At 36.8% G+C, this 20,362-nt stretch overlaps 1 protein-coding gene across 3 annotated transcripts in view; it reads left to right on the top strand.

Moving 5' to 3' along the window:
- PDS5B (PDS5 cohesin associated factor B) overlaps nucleotides 1-20,362 on the top strand; it is a 189,151-nt gene that overhangs the window by 125,023 nt on the left and 43,766 nt on the right. For all 3 annotated transcript variants that reach the window (XM_027557450.1, XM_027557448.1, XM_027557449.1), the window contains exons 20-21: nucleotides 11,779-11,902; nucleotides 15,162-15,320. In XM_027557450.1, coding sequence (XP_027413251.1) covers nucleotides 11,779-11,902; nucleotides 15,162-15,320 — 283 coding nt within the window. The remainder of the gene's footprint in view (nucleotides 1-11,778; nucleotides 11,903-15,161; nucleotides 15,321-20,362) is intronic.

Here is a 20,362-nt window from a genome sequence, read left to right as displayed (position 1 = left end):
CTGTCCAACTCCCGGAGTTCACTGAGACTCACGTCCATCGAGTCAGTGATGCCATCCAGCCATCTCATCCTCTGTCGTCCCCTTCTCCTCCTGCCCCCAATCCCTCCCAGCATCAGAGTCTTTTCCAATGAGTCAACTCTTCGCATGAGGTGGCCAAAGCACTGGAGTTTCAGCTTTAGCATCATTCCTTCCTAAGAAATCCCAGGGCTGTTCTCCTTCGAAATGGACTGGTTGGATCTCCTTGCAGTCCAAGGGACTCTCAAGAGTCTTCTCCAACACCATAGTTCAAAAGCATCAATTTTTCGGCGCTCAGCCTTCTTCACAGTCCAACTCTCACATCTATACCTGACCACAGGAAAAACCATAGCCTTGACTAGACGGACCTTTGTTGGCAAAGTAATGTCTCTGCTTTTGAATATGCTATCTAGGTTGGTCATAACCTTCCTTCCAAGGAGTAAGCGTCTTTTAATCTCATGGCTGCAGTCACCATCTGCAGTGATTTTGGAACCCAGAAAAATAAAGTCTGACACTGTTTCCACTGTTTCCCCATCTATTGCCCATGAAGTGATGGGACTGGATGCCATGATCTTCGTTTTCTGAATGTTGAGCTTTAAGCCAACTTTTTCACTCTCCACTTTCACTTTCATCAAGAGGCTTTTGAGTTCCTCTTCACTTTCTGCCATAAGGGTGGTGTCATCTGCATATCTGAGGTTATTGATATTTCTCCCGGCAATCTTGATTCCACCTTGTGTTTCTTCCAGTCCAGTGTTTCTCATGATGTACTCTGCATATAAGTTAAATAAGCAGGGTAACAATATACAGGCTTGATGTACTCCTTTTCCTATTTGGAACCAGTCTGTTCTTCCATGTCCAGTTCTAACTGTTGCTTCCTGACCTGCATACAGATTTCTCAAGAGGCAGATCAGGTGGTCTGGTATTCCCATCTCTTTCAGAATTTATCACAGTTTATTGTGATCCACACAGTCAAAGGCTTTGGCATAGTCAATAAAGCAGAAATAGATGTTTTTCTGGAACTCTCTTGCTTTTTCCATGATCCAGCGGATGTTCGCAATTTGATCTCTGGTTCCTCTGCCTTTTCTAAAACCAGCTTGAACATCAGGAAGTTCATGGTTCACATATTGCTGAAGCCTGGCTTGGAGAATTTTGAGCATTACTTTACCAGTGTGTGAGATGAGTGCAATTGTGCGGTAGTTTGAGCATTCTTTGGCATTGCCTTTCTTTGGGATTGGAATGAAAACTGACCTTTTCCAGTCCTGTGGCCACTGCTGAGTTTTCCAAATTTGCTGGCATATTCAGTGCAGCACTTTCACAGCATCATCTTTCAGGATTTGGAATAGCTCAACTGGAATTCCATCACCTCCACTAGCTTTGTTCTTAGTGATGCTTTCTAAGGCCCACTTGACTTCACATTCCAGGATGTTGGCTCTAGATGAGTGATCGCACCATCGTGATTATCTGGGTCGTGAAGCTCTTTTTTGTACAGTTCTTCTGTGTATTCTTGCCACCCCTTCTTAATATCTTCTGCTTCTGTTAGGTCCCTACCATTTCTGTCCTTTATCGAGCCCATCTTTGCGTGAAATGTTCCCTTGGTAACTCTAATTTTCTTGAAGAGATCTCTAGTCTTTCCCATTCTGTTGTTTTCCTCTATTACTTTGCACTGATCACTGAGGAAGGCTTTCTTATCTCTCCTTGCTATTCTCTGGAACTCTGCATTCAAATGGGTATATCTTTCCTTTTCTCCTTTGCTTTTGGCTTCTTTTCTTTTCAGAGCTATTTGTAAGGGTTCTCAGACAGCCATTTTGCTTTTTTGCATTTCTTTTTCTTGGGGAGGGTCTTGTTCCCTGTCTCCTGTACATTGTCACAAACCTCCATCCATAGTTCATCAGGCATTCTGTCGATCAGTTCTAGTCCCTTAAATCTATTTCTCACTTCCATTGTATAATAATAAGGGGTTTGATTTAGGTCATACCTGAGAGGTCTAGTGATTTTCCTACTTTCTTCAGTTTAAGTCTGAATTTGGCAATAAGAAGTTCATCATCTGAGCCACAGTCAGCTCCCGGTCTTGTTTTTGCTGACTGACCTTCTGCATCTTTGGTTGCAAAGAGTATAATCAATATGATTTTGGTTTTGACCATCTGGTGATGTCCATGTGTAGGGTCTTCTCTTGTGTTGTTGGAAGAGGGTGTTTGCTATGACTTGTCCCTTACCACCTCCCAAAACCTGCCCAGGTTCATGTCCATTGTATCGGTGATGCAGTCGGGGAACCTTATTTTTCTGTAGCAGAACTAAAGGAAAAACTTTGTGGTCGTACCTTTTTTCTCTGGTTTTAATAGGGGTAAAGCTTTTGGGTGAGGTAAGGCTTAGAGTTGTGAATCAAATGTCTTATTACCGACTTTACAGGAAAAGAAAAAAGTAAGTGCTGATCTACTAAACTAAAATGATGGTGAATTATGGGTTCCATTCTGTCTCAGTAAGTCTCTCAGGAATCTGGCTCACTCGAGAATAGTTAGATGTGCCAACACTGACGGTCCCCTCTAGCATAGGATACAGTCATAGTCCAAGTGAAGCTGGTTCTCAATTGGAGGAGCTTAAACAGACTTGGAGGAGAAATTAAACAGAAATAAAGGACTCACTACCTTTATTCCCGCCTTCCTTCTCCATGCTACTTATCCACTTGATTAAGCAAGTGTAGTTTCAGGTGGGAGTTCTGCTGTTAATTTTTTGAAAGAAGTGTCCAAGGTTGAGTCATCAGGAAGACACCATCTACATTTTTGTTTAAATGGCAGAGCCAAAGAGAATTTCTTTTATTTAAAGATGAATTAACAGAATACAGATAAATAGACAAACATGGATCCTTTGAGGATATTTTAGTGTTCAAAAGATAGGTGATTAACACTAGGAAGAATGAAATTCTTGTTGGATAAAAGAGAATTTTAGACATATCTTCTAAGCTGCCAAGAAAATTAAGCAGCAAATGACATCTGGGAAAAAGGAACAAAAATAATATAGCATAAAAAGAGAAATGACAGAACTAAGGATAAAGAGGAGCAGGAACATATTTCTGTTATAGAATGAAATTTATTATAAACAGCAAGGAGCAGAGTAAACAGTATTGAAAATGTAATCAGGAAGGTGTCTGTTGAACTTAAGGAAACTGCATAGAACATGGGTATAGTGGGGAAAGAAAGAAATGCAGTTAAGGAATTGCAGATGATGGAAAGTCATGATTGGTTTCTGTGGAGAAGACAACAGTATAATGGAAAGTGGAAAATTTTTAAAAATAATAGTAATGAATAATAATAATAATGAATGAAAACATGAATCTGGAAATGAAGAGTACTCATGTTTTAGGAAGGTATTGATAGCTTACTGTGAATGGTGTCGGATTTGTGATCTCCAAAGAAGAAGATTTAACTTTGGTACCAGGGACCAGGCTTGATCACTCAAGAGCTTCTGTGCAGCAGAGTTGTATTAAAGTGAAAAAGGACAGAGAAAGCTTCTGACATACTCATCAGAAGGGGGACAGAGAGTGCCCCCCCCCAATAGTCTTACCAAGGCCTCATATACTTTTCCTAGACCCACTCCCACAACATATATCTTAAATTAGCAAGATTAGAACTAACAATAGAAAGGTCTTAAGAGACCCACTCCCATAACATACACATCTCAAGGTAACAAGATAAGTCAGAAGGTTCCTGTTAAGAAGGACAAACATATTCTCAGGCAAGATACATTGTTATATTGAGTGAGACAAAGCAGTTCTTCTTATTGAAAGCCCTAGAACCCTTTCTCCTTCTCGAGCCCTAGAACCCTTTCTCCTTCTCGAGCCCTAGAACCCTTTCTCCTTCTCGAGCCCTAGAACCCTTTCTCCTTCTCGAGGGCTCTGGACCTCTTCCTCACTGATAGTCCTGGACTCCTTATCAACCTATCTCAGGATTAGCTCTCTCAATATCCTAATGAAATTTACTGAATTTTCAGAGATTATGGAAGTGATTTCATAAACATCAAGGGAAAAAAAAAAAGGTAAATCCTGCACAGCAATAACAGTAATGGGGCTGACATTTCTTTTCAACCATGTAAGATTTCCACAGTTAATGATTCAACAGTTAGGAAGTTTTGATCAGAAAATGAATGTAACTAAAGTTTTTCCTAATTAGCTAAGTTGTGCTAAGGGCAAATGAAGGATTTTCTTTAGAATTCAAGGATTTAGAAAATGTGTTATCCCCTTTTTATTGTGAGGTCACTCTTTCTACCAAGTTCTGTGCCCTTTTCCCTTTGCATTCACTTTTGCTTATGCCTTTAAATCAAACTTTTTGTTTTCTTATTTGCATATCTGATTGTCTTTTCTCATCATTTTAATTTCAGTATTCAAGTTTTAGGTGTGGCTATATCTATGTTTTAGAGATTTGAAAATCTGAATTTTTAAAGGGTGATGTAAATAAATTGGCTCAGGAAGAAGGTAGGGGGGAAAAATCCTAATAGGCTATAATTATAAAAGAATTTCAGAAAATTATCCTCTAATAATAATAAGGGCCAATAAAAGTTATGTTAAAGGGGGTATTTCAAATATATATATATATATATATATATATATATATAAACCATGTAGAAATTCTAAATCTTTTTAATTGTTCCAGGCATGAGGGGGAAAGGAAAGCATTTAGATATAAAGCCAAGGTAACTAGTAGGAATGCTAAAACCTGATAAAAGATACCCCTCCAAAAGAAAACTGATACAAATTTTTTGATATTGATGAAAATTGAATGCAAAAAGAGAATTTACTATAGTAAAGCAAGAATACACTATGGCCAAATGTTGGTTAATTCCAGGAATACAAAAAGGGTTACTATTAGAAGAAAACTCGATGTTCATGGTATAATTCATTTATATAAATGAGTAAAAGGGAGAGGCCGCACAATAGATCTTTTTGACAGATGCTGAAAGGGCTTCTAATAAAAAGGAAAATCAGTTTACTTATAGTTAAACCCAACAAAACAGGATTTTAATGCCTTCATACTTCTCAAACCAGTGAAAGTGAAGTCTCTCAGTCTTGTCTGAGCGGCCCCATGGACTGTAGCCTACCAGGCTCCTCCGTCCATGGAATTTTCCAGGCAAGAGTACTGAAGTGGGTTGCCGTTTCCTTCTCCAAATATCTCAAACCAATATCTACCACCATATGGTAATACACAAGCATTCCCAGTAAAATCAGTAGCAGGATGAGAAAATACACTAACTCTGCCATGATTTAACATTGTTTTGAAAGCATTAGCCAATATAATTACATAAGAAAATAAAATTAAAAAGTGCATTTGTTGGAAAAGAGGAAGCAAAGTTATCATATTTCTAAGAGAAAAATCCAAGAGAATCAGCTGCAGAACTACTAGAAACAAGATGGCCATATGAGTATCTAGAAATCCAAGGCTGTCTTTGCTGCTGCTACTGCTAAGTCGCTTCAGTTGTGTCTGACTCTGTGTGACCCCATAGACGGCAGCCCACCAGGCTCCCCCATCCCTGGGATTCTCCAGGCAAGAACACTGGAGTGGGTTGCCATTTCCTTCTCCAGTGCATGAAAGTGAAAAGTGAAAGTGAAGTCGCTCGGTCGTGTCCAAGTCTTAGCGACCCCATGGACTGCAGCCTTCCAGGCTCCTCCGTCCATGGGATTTTCCAGGCAAGAGTACTGGAGTGGGGTGCCATTGCCTTCTCCGATATAAAGGCTCTCTTTATATTCCACTAATAATCATTCAGAAAATATAGGAGTAAAAAAATCAGAAGATTTAAAAGTCAAGTGTATGAGAAATTGACAACCCTGTACTATCCCTTTAGTAGTGAGGAGTATAATATTTAACAAAGAAATTAGTCAGGAAAACTTAAATCACTGAATAAGTAACTGGCAAGCAGTTTTAAAAAGAAAAAATAATGTAGACTACACTTGATTTTACATATATTCTGAATGAGCCAGAGATTCTTTATTTAATAATCTAAGATTTTATTTAAAAACTTTTAAATCTATGATGATTATATATATATATAAAATGAATTAGTAAAAGTATTAGTAACCAGTTCTTTTTTTTCTTTTTAATTTTATTATTGAAGGATAATTGGTTTACAGAATTTTGTTGTTTTCTGTCGAACCCCAACATGAATCAGCCATAGATATACATATATCATCTCCCTTTTGAACCTTCCTCCCGTCTCCCTCCCCATCCCACCCCTCTAGGTTGATACAGAGCCTCTGCTTGACTTTCCTGAGCCATATAGCAAATTCCTGTTGGCTATCTATTTTACATATGGTAATGTAAGTTTCTATGTTACTCTTTCCATACATTTCACCCTCTCCTCCCCTCTCCGCATGTCCATTAGTCTGTTCTCTACGTCTGTTTCTCCATTGCTGCCCTGTAAGTAAATTCTTCAGTACCATTTTTCTAGATTCCGTACATATGTGTTAGAATACAATATTTATCTTTCTTTTTCTGGCTCACTTCACTCTGTGTAATAAGCTCTAGGTTCATCCACCTCATCAGAACTGACTCAAATGTGTTTCTTTTTATGGCTGAGTAATATGCCATTGTGTATATTTACCACAACTTCTTTATCCATTCATCTGTCAGTGGGCGTCTAGGTTGCTTCCACGTTCTAGCTATTGCAAATAGTGCTGGATTGAACAATGGGATACATGTGTCTTTTTCAGTTTTCATTTCCTCAGGCTAATATGCCTAGAAGTGCGATTGCTGGGCAATACGATGGTTTTATTTCTAGTTTTTTAAGCAGTCTGCATACCATCTTCCATGGTGACTGTCAATTTACATTCCCACCAACAGTGCAAGAGTGTTTGCTTTTCTTCACACCCTCTCCAGCCTTTATTGTTTGTAGACTTTTTGATGATGGCCATTCTGACCAGTGTGAGGTGACATATCATTGTAGTTTTGATTTGCATTTCTCTAATAATGAGCGATGTTGAGCACCTTTTCATGTGTTTGTTAACCATCTGTATGTCTTCTTTGGAGAAATGTATGTTTAGGTCTTTCTCCCACTTTTTGATTGGGTTGTTTGTTTTTCTGACAGAGTTGTATGAGCTGCTTGTATATTTTCGAAATTAATCCTTTGTCAGTTGTTTCATTTGCTATTATTTTCTCCCATTCTGAGGCTTATCTTTTCACTTTGCTTATACTTTTCTTTGCTGTGGAAAAGCTTTTAAATTTAATCAGGTCCCACTTGTTTGCTTTTGTTTTTATTTCCGTTACTCTAGGAGGTGGGTCATAGAGGATCTTGCTTTGATTTATGTCATCGAGTGTTCTGCCTATGTTTCCCTCTAAGAGTTTATAGTTTCTGGTCTTAGGTTTAGGTCTTCCATCCATTTTGAGTTTATCTTTGTGTATGGTGTTAGGAAGTGTTCTGATTTCATTCTTTTACCTGTAGCTGTCCAGTTTTCCCAGCACCATTTATTGAAGGGACTGTCTTTGCCCCAATGTATAGTCTTGCCTCCTTTGTCAAAAATAAGGTACCCATAGGTGCGTGAGTTTATTTCTGGGCTTTCTGTCTTGTTCCATTGGTCTATATTTCTGTCTGTATGCCAGTACCATACTGTCTTGATGACTGTAGCTTTGTAGTATAATCTGAAGTCAGGAAAGTTGATTCCTCCAGCTCCATTCTTCTTTTGCAAGACTGCTCTGGCTATTTGGGTTTTTTGTGTTTCCATATGAATTGTGAAATTTTTTGTTCCAGTTCTGTGAAAACTGCCATTGGTAATTTGATAGGGATCACATTGAATCTGTAGATTGCATTTGGTAGTATAGTCATTTTCACAATATTGATTCTTTCTACTCAGAAGCATGGAATATCTCTCGATCTATTTATGTCATCTTTGATTTCTTTCACTAGCGTCTTACAGTTTTCTTTGTACAGTTCTTCTGTCCCCTTAGGTAGTTTATTCCTAGATATTTAGTTCTTTTGTTGCAATGGTGAATGGGATTGATTCCTTAAATTCTCTTTCTGATTTTTCATTGTTAGTATGTAGAAATTCAAGTGATTTCTGTGTATTAATTTTGTATCCTACAATTTTGCTAAATTCACTGATTTGCTCTAGTACTTTTCTGATATTATCTTTAGGGTTTTCTTTGTATTATGTCATCTGCAAACAGTGAGAGGTTTACTTCTTTTCCAGTGTGGATTCTTTTTATTTCTTTTTCTTCTCTGATTGCTGTAGCTAGGACTTCCAGAACTATGTTGAATAATAGTGGTGAAAGTGGAAGTGGGCACTCTTGTCTTGTTCCCGATGTTAGGGGGAATGCTTTCAGTTTTTCACCATTGAGAATAATGTTGGCTGTAGGCTTATCATACATGGCCTTTACTATGTTGAGGTAGGTTCCTTCTATGTCCATTTTTTGAAGAGTTTTAATCATAAATGGGTGCTGAATTTTGTCAAAGGCTTTTTCTGCATGTATTGAGATTATCATATGATTCTTATCGTTTAATTCGTTAATATGGTGTATCACATTGATTGATTTGCATATATTGAAGAACCCTTGCATTCCTGGCATAAAACCAACTTGATCATGGTGTATGAGCTTTTTGATGTGTTGCTGAATTCTGTTTGCTAAAATTTTGTTGAAGATTTTTGCATGTAAGTTCATCAGTGATATTGGCCTGTAGATTTTTTTATGTGTGTTGTCTTTGTCTGGTTTTGGTATCGGGGTGATGGTTGCTTTGTAGAATGAGTATGAAAGTGTTCCTTCCTCTAAATTTTTTGAAAGAGTTTTAGAGGGCAAGTATTAGCTCTTCTCTAAATGTTTGATAGATTCTCCTGTGAAGCCATCTGGTTCTGGGCTTTTGATTTTTGGGAGATTTTTGATCACAGCTTCAATTTCAGTGTTTGTGGTTGGGTAGTTCATAATTTTGATTTCCTCCTGGTTCAGTCTTGGAAGATTGATCTTTTCTAAGAATCTATTTCTTTCAGTTTATCCATTTTATTGCCGTGCTGCTGCTGCTGCTGCTAAGTCGTTTCAGTCGTGTCCGACTCTGTGCAACCCCATAGACGGCAGCCCACCAGGCTCCCCTGTCTCTGGGATTCTCCAGGCAAGACCACTGGAGTGGGTTGCCATTTCCTTCTCCAATACATGAAAGTGAAAAGTGAAAGTGAAGTTGCTCAGTCGTGTCCGACTCTTAGGGACCCCATGGACTGCAGCCTACCAGGGTCCTCCGTCCATGGAATTTTCCAGGCAAGAGTACTGGAGTGGGTTGCCATTGCCATATAGTTGTTCATAATAGTCTTATCATCCTTGGTATTTCTGCGTGGTTTCTTGTAACTGCTCGTTTTTCATTTCTAATTTTGTTGATTTGTTGATTTGATTCTTCTCTTTTTTTCTTGAGTCTGGTGAAAGGTTTGTCAATTTTGTTTATCTTCTCAAAAACCAACTTTTAGTGTTATTAATCTGTAGTATTGTTTCTTTGATTTCTTTTTCATTTATTTCGGCTCTGATCTTTATGATTCCTTTTCTTCTACTAATTTTGGGGGTTTTTTTGTTGTTCTTTTTTTCCCAGTTGTTTTAAGTGTAAAATTAGGTTGTGTATTTAGATGTTTTTCTTGTTTCTTGAGGTAGAATTATATTGCTATAAACTTCCCTCTTAGAATTGCTTTTGCAGCATCCCACAGGTTTTGTATTGTTGTGTTTTCATTGTCATTTGTTTCTGGAAATTTCTTCATTTCCCTTTTGATTTCTTCAATAGCCTGTTGGTTATTTAGAAATGTGTTGTTTAATCTCCATGTGTTTATGTTTCTTACAGTTTTTTTCCTTGTAATTGATATGTAGTCTCATAGTGTTGTGATCGGAGAAGATGCTTGATATGATTTCAGTTTTCTTAAATTTACTGAGTTTTGATTTGTGACCCAAGATGTGGTCTATCCTGGAAAATGTTCCATGTGCACTTGAGAAGAAGGTGTGTTCTGTGTTTGAATGAAATGTCCTGAAGATATCAATGAGATCTATCTCATCTAATGTATCATATAAGACTTGTGTTTCCTTATTAGTTTTCTGTCTTGATGAGCTGTCCATTGGTGTGAGTGGGGTGTTAAAGTCTCCAGCTATTATTGTGTTACTGTCAACTTCTCCTTTTACGTCTGTTAGTGTTTGTTTTGTGTATTGAGGTGCTCCTGTGTTGGGTGCATAGATATTTACAATTGTTATGCCTTCCTCTTGGATTGATCCCTTGATCGTTATGTAGTGTCCTTCCTTATCTCTTCTAAAATTCTTTATTTTAAGGTCTATTTTGTCTGATATGAGGATTGCTACTCCAGCTTTCTTTTGCTTCCCATTTGCACAGAATATGTTTTTCTATTCTCTCACTTTCAATCTATATGTATCTTGAGGTCTAAAGTGGGTATCTTGTAGACAGCCTATATATGGGTCTTATTTTTTGTCCATTCAGCCAGTCTGTGTCTCCTGGTTGGAGCGTTTAATCCATTTACATTTAATTATTGATACATATGTTCTTATTGCCATATTCTTAATTGTTTGGGGTTGGTTTTATAGATCTTTTTCTTCTCTTGTATTTCTTGACTATATAAGTCCCTTTAACGTTTGTTGTAAAACTGGTTTGGTGGTACTGAAGAACTTTTGGTGGTTTTGAAGAGCTTTCTACTGTTATGTCCAACCCATTTTTCTGTGATACTATTGGTATTTTCATTATCTGTTTGTAGGTGTTTACACTTTATGGATATTTACCATTTCTCTGTAACAAGAAATACAACGTTTCCCTTCAACTGGTCACTTGTCTTTTTATTATATTTTATTGTTATCTTTTCTGCAACTGCTATTATTATTATGAATTATTTATCTCTGATTGTTTTTTAAACTGGAGCAGTGAGTTGGGCAAGGAGAATTCAGAAGTTAATTCCACTGTGAAATAAATATAAAATAGTTGAACTAAGAGAGCCTGCCTTATTCAGGACTTTAAGTTTGTATATAATGAAGTGATATGATACATCAGTGTTCTTCCAGGTAGCTAGATGACCTATTCCCTGCCTCTTTGATAACTGTGGTCAAGTGTTGCTTTACTAGAGTGATCTTCTGTAGGCATCACATGTAAAATTGTAACACAGTCACAAACTTACGCCTGTTCCCTATTGCTGTCCTCTTCTTCTTCTCCCCCCCTTTATAGGAGTTACCACAATTTAACATAACAGATGTTTTGCTAACTTAATGTGTTATCATTTGTCTTATCCCTAATATGCTGGTAGAATGAATGCACCAATTTGGGACTTTAAATAATGCCTGGCCTTATAGCAAGTACTCAATTTGTATTGGTTAAATGATCAAATTTCCCTTCATATAGATTGTTTGGGGATAGATTAAAAGATGAACTGGAAGAGGAAGAGACTTTGGAAAGAAGAAGCAAGTTAAGTCCCATTATGGTGGTCTTAGGTGTAAGGTAGCAAAAGCTTAGCTAAAGTAATAGCAATGATAATAAAATAGAAAAGGCTAATGGAAATGACATTAAAAAGAAGAAATGGGTTACCATTCTTGTTTGTATTTATAACTAATAAATAAAAAGGAAAAATTATTTGTATTTGTATTATATTTTAATATAGATGTTTATAAAGCAAAATTATAGATGATTGAAAATGAGTGAGTAGATGCTATGACTTTTGTTTCTTTGTTCTTACGAAACATTACTTTAAAAATACAAGCATTAAAGTATCTAGTGGAAGTCATAATGATTTTTCTGGTTTATTGTTTTTCTGTAATTTTTTTCTTTTTTTAGAGCTTTGCTTCCTGTTTTACATCACAAGTCTAAAAAAGGACCCCCCCGTCAAGCCAAATATGCTATTCATTGTATCCATGCAATATTTTCTAGTAAAGAAACCCAGTTTGCACAGATATTTGAGGTAAAAAGAGAAAAATTTTTTTGTTTCATGTTATTGTTAAAAAAATATGAATGAGTTTACAGAATGTTCATGTTTGGAGATGTATCATTTTGTAATTTTCCAAATTTGAATCAGTATAATCAATATTAATGATTGGTTAAAATTTGAAAATATCTCATGATTCAGCTTTTTAATGCTAGCTCTTTAGAAATCAAGCAGTTGTATAATAGTTTTGAAGTCACTTTATACATTTAGTATTAGGAAACTTTTTTCATTCATAAGTAATTACATATAAAATCATAGTTACTCATAGTAGGTAACAGGTGATTATTCTCTCAGTTTACAGATTTTGGAAGTTAGATTTCTATATATGAAATACTACTAAAGTGTGTGGGGTTTTATACATGAATAATAATTTATAATTAAAGTTAAATAAATTTGTACTTTAATGACTGACCTAATTTCATATTAGATTAAAATGTGCCTTTTCCTTTGCAGGTCATGTGATCCACACCCAAAGATCCTTGATAGTTGGTGCTCTCCAAAACACCCACTGCAGTTTAGGTCCATGCCAGATATTTTGGACAGGAACAAGTATCAAGGACCTTTTGGTGTGGTCCAAATGTCTCTTGGAATGTTTTGGGCAGGACCAAATATGAACAAATATCAAGGACCTTTGTGTGTAGACCAAATGTCTTATTGGGTGTATTGGGACAGGACCAAATACCTACTGACTGTCTTTTCAGCATGTATTTTATTTTTTCTATACTTTGAATTACCAGTACCCTTTCTAAGTAAGGCAATTTCACTATAAGCTATTATAATCTAGTTTTAGCCTTCTTACTGCAAATAGAAGCTAAACAGAAAATTTATAAAAATCTTGTAGTTATAGTCTAGGAGCCTTGAATGAAGTCAAAACAATTTGGAAATTATGCTGAAACTAACCCACCATAAATACACAGACTTGCTGTCTATTTTAGAAGTATTTATGCTAATTTTGTCATATTTTCATGATTTATATTAAAGGCGGAGTAAAGGAGGAAGAAAAGTTTTCTGTATCTATTAAACAGCATCTTTGCTATAGATACTCAATCATAATATAGTTAAAAATTGAGGTGGAGGTAATATTCTATAGTATTTAATTTTTTAATAAGAGAATGACTTCAGTGGACTCATGTTGATTTCTAGAAAGCTTTTTTTTTTTTCTTGAATAATCTTTTTGTTCCCTCCAATGATGAGGAGGAGGAAAATGCTGATAATAGCTTGACTTTATTGGTTACTTTTGATTTTAATATCTGTAACTTCATCTTTACAAGAACCACCTGGTAATCCTTCTCCTATAACATAGAAGATTGGCTGGCTTTCTGAGAAAAGGTTTCACAGACACATCTAACCTTTATCAGATTACTGTTAACCCAGAGCTGCTGCTGCTGCTAAGTCGCTTCAGTCGTGTCCGACTCCGTGCAACCCCATAGACGGCAGCCCACCAGGCTCCCCTGTCCCTGGGATTCTCCAGGCAAGAACACTGGAGTGGGTTGCCATTTCCTTCTCCAATGCAAGAAAGTGAAAAGTGAAAGTGAAGTCACTCAGTCGTGTCCGACTCTTAGCGACCCCATGGACTGCAGCCCACCAGGCTCCTCTGTCCATGGGATTTTTCCAGGCAAGAGTTCTGGAGTGGGTTGCCATTGCCTTCTCTGATTAATCCAGAGACTGATCATTAATTTTGGTTTTTCAGAAATGATTTTAATATCTTATTGTGGAAAATTGTCACAATATAATAAATGAATTGGAAAAAAGTACACTATCAGTTATCTGTTTCTCATGTAAACAAGTTATCACTTAGATGTGCAATGGAGGTATTGAGGGAGTCATTGAGAACAGCAAGAAGTACTGTCATTACTTTTGATTAAGTGAAGCTTTTCATATTGCCACAATGTGTTGGAAAAGAACAGTTTTGTGTTGTTTTTTCAAGCCTAGACTGCTTGGTGTTCAGTATAGGAGAATACCTACACCTTTATCTCAACCCCATTTCCCCAGCTACCCAGTTTCTTTTCTCAGAGGCAGCCAGTGTTACCAGTTTCTATTGTACTTTTCAGGAGCTATTTTATTCTTATACAAGTAATATAAATACACAAAACACATCTTTTGTCCCCTTCCCCCTCTCTCATGCCAATGATAGTGTGCTATAGCCACTCTTCTGATTATCTTATTTTAAAAATTGAGCAATATGTTTTAGGTATCAACTTATGTGAGTAAATAAGCAGTCTCCTTCTGTTATAGCAAAATGATTATTAAAATAATATTTTTATTTTACTATAAGATTAATAAAATAGTTTTATTAGTTATAATACTTAATGTTTGATGCTATAAAAATCCACAAAAATGCTTGTAACTATCCATAATGAAAGCTTATTTTTTGCTCGTGATAAAAGTCCATTTGGGTGTTTTGATTGCATTCTATTCAGTGTTTTAGCCACGCAGACCCTTTTTGACTAGTGGCTTCTCTTTCCTGGTGGCTCACACAGTAAAGCATCTGTCTGTAATGTGGGAGACCTGGGTTCAATCCCTGGGTCAGGAAGATCCCCTGGAGAAGGAAATGGCAATCCACTCCAGTATTCTTGCCTGGAAAATTCCATGGACAGAGGAGCCTGGTGGGCTACAGTCTATGGGGTCGCAAAGAGTCAGATACGACTGAGGGACTTCACTGTCTTTCACTTTCACTTTTTCTCTTTGAGTCCCATTGGATCCTTTGTATTAAGCCACCAGTGAGTAAAGAGAGCGAAAATGTGGAGAAGATACACTGTTCATGTCTGCCTCAGTTCAGACATGGCATACCTTACTTTCATCCCCATTCTGGTAACCAGAACTTCTGACTGCACATAGAAAAGCATCCTTATGCCCAGAAAGTAGAATAGAAGTAGGCATTGGTGAGCCGAAGTGGCTACCCACTCCAGTTTCTTGCCTGGAGAATTCCATGGACTGAGGAACCTCATGGGCTACAGTCCATGCAGTCACAAAGAGTTGTACATGACTGAGAAACTTTCAGCAGTTGCTGACATATTTATATATGCAATCTAAAATATAATTTGGGAAAAACTGAAAGTACTTAAATATGATGCCTTCTAGTCAATAAAAGTTGTCAGTAAAAGTTAGGTGTAACTTGAACCACTGCTTATACCATGTATTGAACTTGTGTGGTTTTTAGCATTTGTAGATGAGACATATGACCAGTTTATTTGCATGTTTATGGAGTTTATAATTTTCCTTTCCTCATTTTCAGCCTCTGCATAAGAGCCTAGATCCGAGCAACCTGGAGCATCTCATCACACCATTGGTGACTATTGGTCACATTGCTCTCCTTGCACCAGATCAATTTGCTGCTCCTTTGAAGTCTTTGGTAGCTACTTTCATTGTGAAGGATCTTCTGATGAATGATCGGGTAATTTATGTTTTCTAGATGTGTATTCTTCATAATGCTATCTTCTAAAATTTTATGCAACAAAAAGAGAAGTGGAATGATGTAAATAGCACTTCAGTTTGGTTGATTTGTTTTTAGCTTTTCCCATCTTTTTACCATGCTGCATCTTCATTATAAGTGAAACAACATTGAAACATCTCTTTAGTTGAGCACAGGGCTATGACCTGGAATGCTTTCCTTGATAAATACAAGATACCACCGGATTCTGTCTCTTTCAACTTTATAGGGATGTAAGTTTTGTAATGGCATCTATTTTTTAAATATGTGAAGATTGACAGGTTAGTTTGCAGTATGGTTGTCATGATAGTAGTTGTTGCATTTTATACATACAATAGAGAATTAAAAGATCCCTGAGGGAAAATACTGGGGAAAAATATAGTGATCTTCTGTCTTCATTTTGTGAATATTTGGGGCAGGGTATGTTTGGGTGTCTTGGAGAATTGACCCCTACAGTCATGTGGAGTTTTATGCATGTGTTTGTGTATTATTAGATATACATATATGTAAAAAAAATACTGTAAAACTAGGATTTTAAGAATGGTAAATGAGCGTTGGTTTCAGATTAAAGTTACCAGCTGCATTAGCCCCTATCAAAAGTAGGCGTGTTCTATGATGCTTTGAGGCAAGCATTGACTTCTCTCTGGCTGTGAAAGTTCTAGAATGCATCTTCTTCCAATAGGAGATTGTTTTCTGTGTTAAAAATCAGTTTAGCATAGCCGCCTTAATTAATAATCTAAGCTGGATGTTCTGGATAACTTGCTGCAACTTCAGCATCAGGACTTGCTGCTCCACCTTGTATCATAGAGATGGCTTCTTAAGTATTAGGAACCAATCTCTGCTGGCCTGAGATTTTCCTTCCGGAGCCTCCTTAGCTCTCTTAGTCTTTACAGAATTGAAGAGAGTTGCTCTGGATCAGGCTTTGGCTTAAGGGAATGTTAGGCTGGTTTGATCTCCCCTCCAGTCCATTAAACTTTCTCCGTATCAGCAGTAAGTGTGTTTTGCTTTCTTGTCATTCACATTTTCTCTGGAGAAGCACTTTTAATTTCCTTCAAGAACTTATCCTTCACATTCATAACTTGGCCCAAGAGGTTTAATTTTCAGCTGATAGTAGCTTTTGACATGCCTTCATCACTAGGCTTTATCATTTCTAGCTTTTGATATGAAGTTGAGAGATGTGCAGTGCTTCCTTTCACTTAAACATGTACAGTCCATGATAGGTTTGCTAATTTTCCCAATTTCTGTGTTGTTGTATCTTAGGGAATAGGGTGGCCTGAGGAGAGAGGGAGAGATGGGGAAAAGGCCAGTCCGTAGAGCAGTCAGAACACACACGTTTACTGATTAAGTTCATTGTGTTAAAGAGTGTGATTCATGACACCTCAAAACAGTTACAGTAGTACCATTAAAGATCTCTAGTCACTTATCACCATAACAAATGTAATAATAGTGAAATCATTTGGAATACTGCAAGAATTATGAAAATGTGACAGATATGAAGTGAGCAAATGTTGTTGGAAAAATAGCACTGATAGATACTTGACACGAACCTTCAATTTGTAGAAAACACAGCATTTGTGAAGCCTATTGAGACAATTCTTGTGTGTATAGAAAAAGTATGTTAGACAGTTGGATTACAGTAAAAATTTGTATATTTAGAGTGTGTAATTAGAACTACAGTAAGATAGGAAAGAGAATATGAAACAGAAATAGTATTTGAAGTGATAATGCCAGAAAATTTTTCAAAATTTATGAAAGACATCAAAGCTATACATTCAAACTCCAAGTAGGATCAGTATAACACAAAGCTCACTAGATACATCATAGTAAAACTAGAACCAATCAAAAGCCTTCCAGGGAACAAGACTGTCACCTGACTTCGAGAAAAGATTAGAAAATGGAAGATAATGGAATAATAACTTCAAATTATTGAGTGGAAGAAAAGTACCAATCTGGAATTCTAAACCTGGAGAAAATACCCTTTAAAAAGGGAATGCAACATAAACACATTTTCAGACAAAAACTGAGAGAATGAGAGAAAATATTTGCAAATCATGTATCTAATATGTCCATATTGTATAAATCACACGTATAGCTCAATAGCAGAAAAAGAGTTTGATTAAAAAATAGGCAGAAGCAACATTTTTCCAAAGAACGCAAACAAGTCATCAGTAATTGTATGAAAAGTGCTCAACATCGGTAATCACCAGAGAGATGCAAATCAAAACCACAAAAAGATAGGACTTCATTTCTCTTAGAATGACTAATATAAAATAGATAATAAGTGTTGGTGAAGATGTGAAGAGAAAGAACCCTTTTGCACTGTTGGTGTGAATATAAATAGATACAGCCACCATGAAAAACAGTATGGAGAATCTTCCAAAAATTAAAAATAGGAAAAAAAAAAATAAATAGAAGCACCACATGATCCAGTAATAAATACTTCAGAGTATTTATCTGAAGGGAATGAGAACACTAATTCAAAAAGATCTCTGCACCCCCATGTTCAATGCAGCATTACTTATAGCAGTCAAGACATGGAAGCAACCCAAGTGTCCATCTAATGGATGAATGGATAGAGAAAAAAGTGGTGTATATATACAATGTAATATTGATCAGTCATTAAAAAGAAGGAAAAAGTCCTGCTATTTGTGACAGCATGGATGAACCTTGAGGGCATTATGCTAAGTTAAATAGACAAAGATGAATACCATGTGATGTTCCTTACATGCAGTATCAAGTTTTTAAAAACCCCAAATAACAGCAACAAAAACTCTCAAACTTATAGATACAGAGATCCAGTGGTAGTTTTCAGAGGCTAGGGATGAAGGATGTGTGAATTGGGTAAAGGAATTCTAAAGGTACAGACTTCCAGTTAGAAAATAAGTCAAGGAATGTCATGTACAGCATGGTGACTATCATCATTAATACTGCCTCATATATCTGAAAGTTTCTGCTGAGAGTAGGTCTGAAAGTGTCTCATCATAGGAAAAAAATTGTAGCTGTGTTGTGATGGGTAATCACTAGACTTACTGTGGTGATCATTTCACAATATATGTAAATACTGAATCATTATACCTGTAGAACTGATTTGTCATATGCCAATTATATCCTTTTAAAAAAAGAGAATTATTAATTTGAAAAAAGTGAAAAATGAACCTGCAGAATGGGAGAAAATATTTGAAAAATCATAAAATCTGATAAGAGGCTTAAAACTCAACAACGAGACAAACAGCCCAATTTTTTTAAATGGGCGAAAGACCTGAATAGTCATTACTATTAATAGTTATTATAGCTTTTTCGTTTATATTTTTGTATTAAGGTTTGTTCATTGTTTTTCTAGACATGATGCTATTGCACACTTAATAGACCATATTATCGTGTAAACATAACGTTTTGTACACTGGAAAACCAGGACATTGTGTAGCTTGCTTTATTGCAATACTTGCTTTATTGTGGTTGCTTGGAACCATACCTGCAGTATCTCCGAGGTATACCTGTTTCTGCTTGCTCATGCTTCATTTTTGCTTTCTTCTGACCCATCTTTGAATTTACTCATCCTCTCTTCAGATTTGTTGAGTCTTATGTTAAACCCATAAAATTGAATTCTTAATTGCAATGTTTATATATTTTTTCCTGTAATTTCCTTAGAGTTTTTAAATAAAATTTTTAGTTCCCTGCCAGAATTCTTTTTCTTACCATTTAATCTTTCAGCACCTCTAATTATGTTAAAATTTATGTGAGTTAGTCTCAATATCTGTATCTCCAGTGGCTCTTTTTCTCTGTCTGGTTTTCGCTTGATTGTTGGTCAGGTCTTACCTTGCACACATTATTGTTGATTGAGCTGCACGCTTTGTGTATGAAAAGTTATAGAGATAATTGGAAGCTGTGGATAATTTTATAATTCTTCCAAAGAAGATTTATTTTTGCTTCTGTGATAGGCAGTTGAGCTGCTCTGAAATAATTTTCATTCAATCAAGAATGCAGTGATTGGAAGCTGGGCTTCAGTTTTTGAGAGGCTGATTGTTTTTCTGATCACTTTTATGTTTAGGGTGTTTTTATTTGGGATCCACCCAAAACTCAAGGTTGTTTAGCAAGTCAGTCAGTTCAGTTGCTCAGTCATGTCCGACTCTTTGCGACCCCATGAACTGCAGCATGCCAGACTTCCCTGTCCATCACCAACTCCTGGAGTCCACCCAAACCCATGTCCATTGAGTCGGTGATGCCATCCAACCATCTCGTCCTCTGTCGTTCCCTTCTCCTCCTGCCCTCAATCTTTCTCAGCATCAGGGTCTTTTCCAGCGAGTCAGCTCTTCGCATCACGTGGCCAAAGGATTGGAGTTTCAGCTTCAACATCAGTCCTGCCAGTGAACACCCAGGACTGATCTCTTAGGATGAACTGGTTGGATCTCCTTGTAGTCCAAGGGACTCTCAAGAGTCTTCTCCCACACCACAGTTCAAAAGCATCAGTTCTTCGGTGCTCAGCTTTCTTTATAGTCCAACTCTCACATCCATACATGATCACAGAAAAAACCATAGCTTTGACTAGACAGACCTTTGTTGACAAAGTAATGTCTGTGCTTTTTAATATGCAGTCTAGGTTGACCATAACTTTCCTTGCAAGGAGCAAGCGTCTTTTAATTTCATGGCTGCAGTCACCATCTGCAGTGATTTTGGAGCCCAGAAAAATAAAGTCTGACATTGTTTCCACTGTTTCCCCATCTATTTGCCATGAAGTGATGGGACTGGATGCCATGATCTTCGTTTTCTGAATGTTGAGCTTTAAGCCAACTTTTTCACTCTCCTCTCACTTTCATCAAGAGGCTTTTGAGTTCCTCTTCACTTTCTGCCATAAGGGTGGTGTCATCTGCATATCTGAGGTTATTGATATTTCTCCCGACAATCTTGATTCCACCTTGTGCTTCTTCCAGCCCAGCGTTTCTCATGATATACTCTGCATATAAGTTAAATAAGCAGGGTGATGATACACAGCCTTGATGTACTCCTTT

Source organism: Bos indicus x Bos taurus, chromosome 12 (assembly GCF_003369695.1).
Source record: "Bos indicus x Bos taurus breed Angus x Brahman F1 hybrid chromosome 12, Bos_hybrid_MaternalHap_v2.0, whole genome shotgun sequence".
Taxonomy (NCBI): domain Eukaryota; kingdom Metazoa; phylum Chordata; class Mammalia; order Artiodactyla; family Bovidae; genus Bos; species Bos indicus x Bos taurus.
Note: the sequence above shows the minus strand (reverse complement) of the source record. Positions and strands in the feature narration are given on the sequence as shown.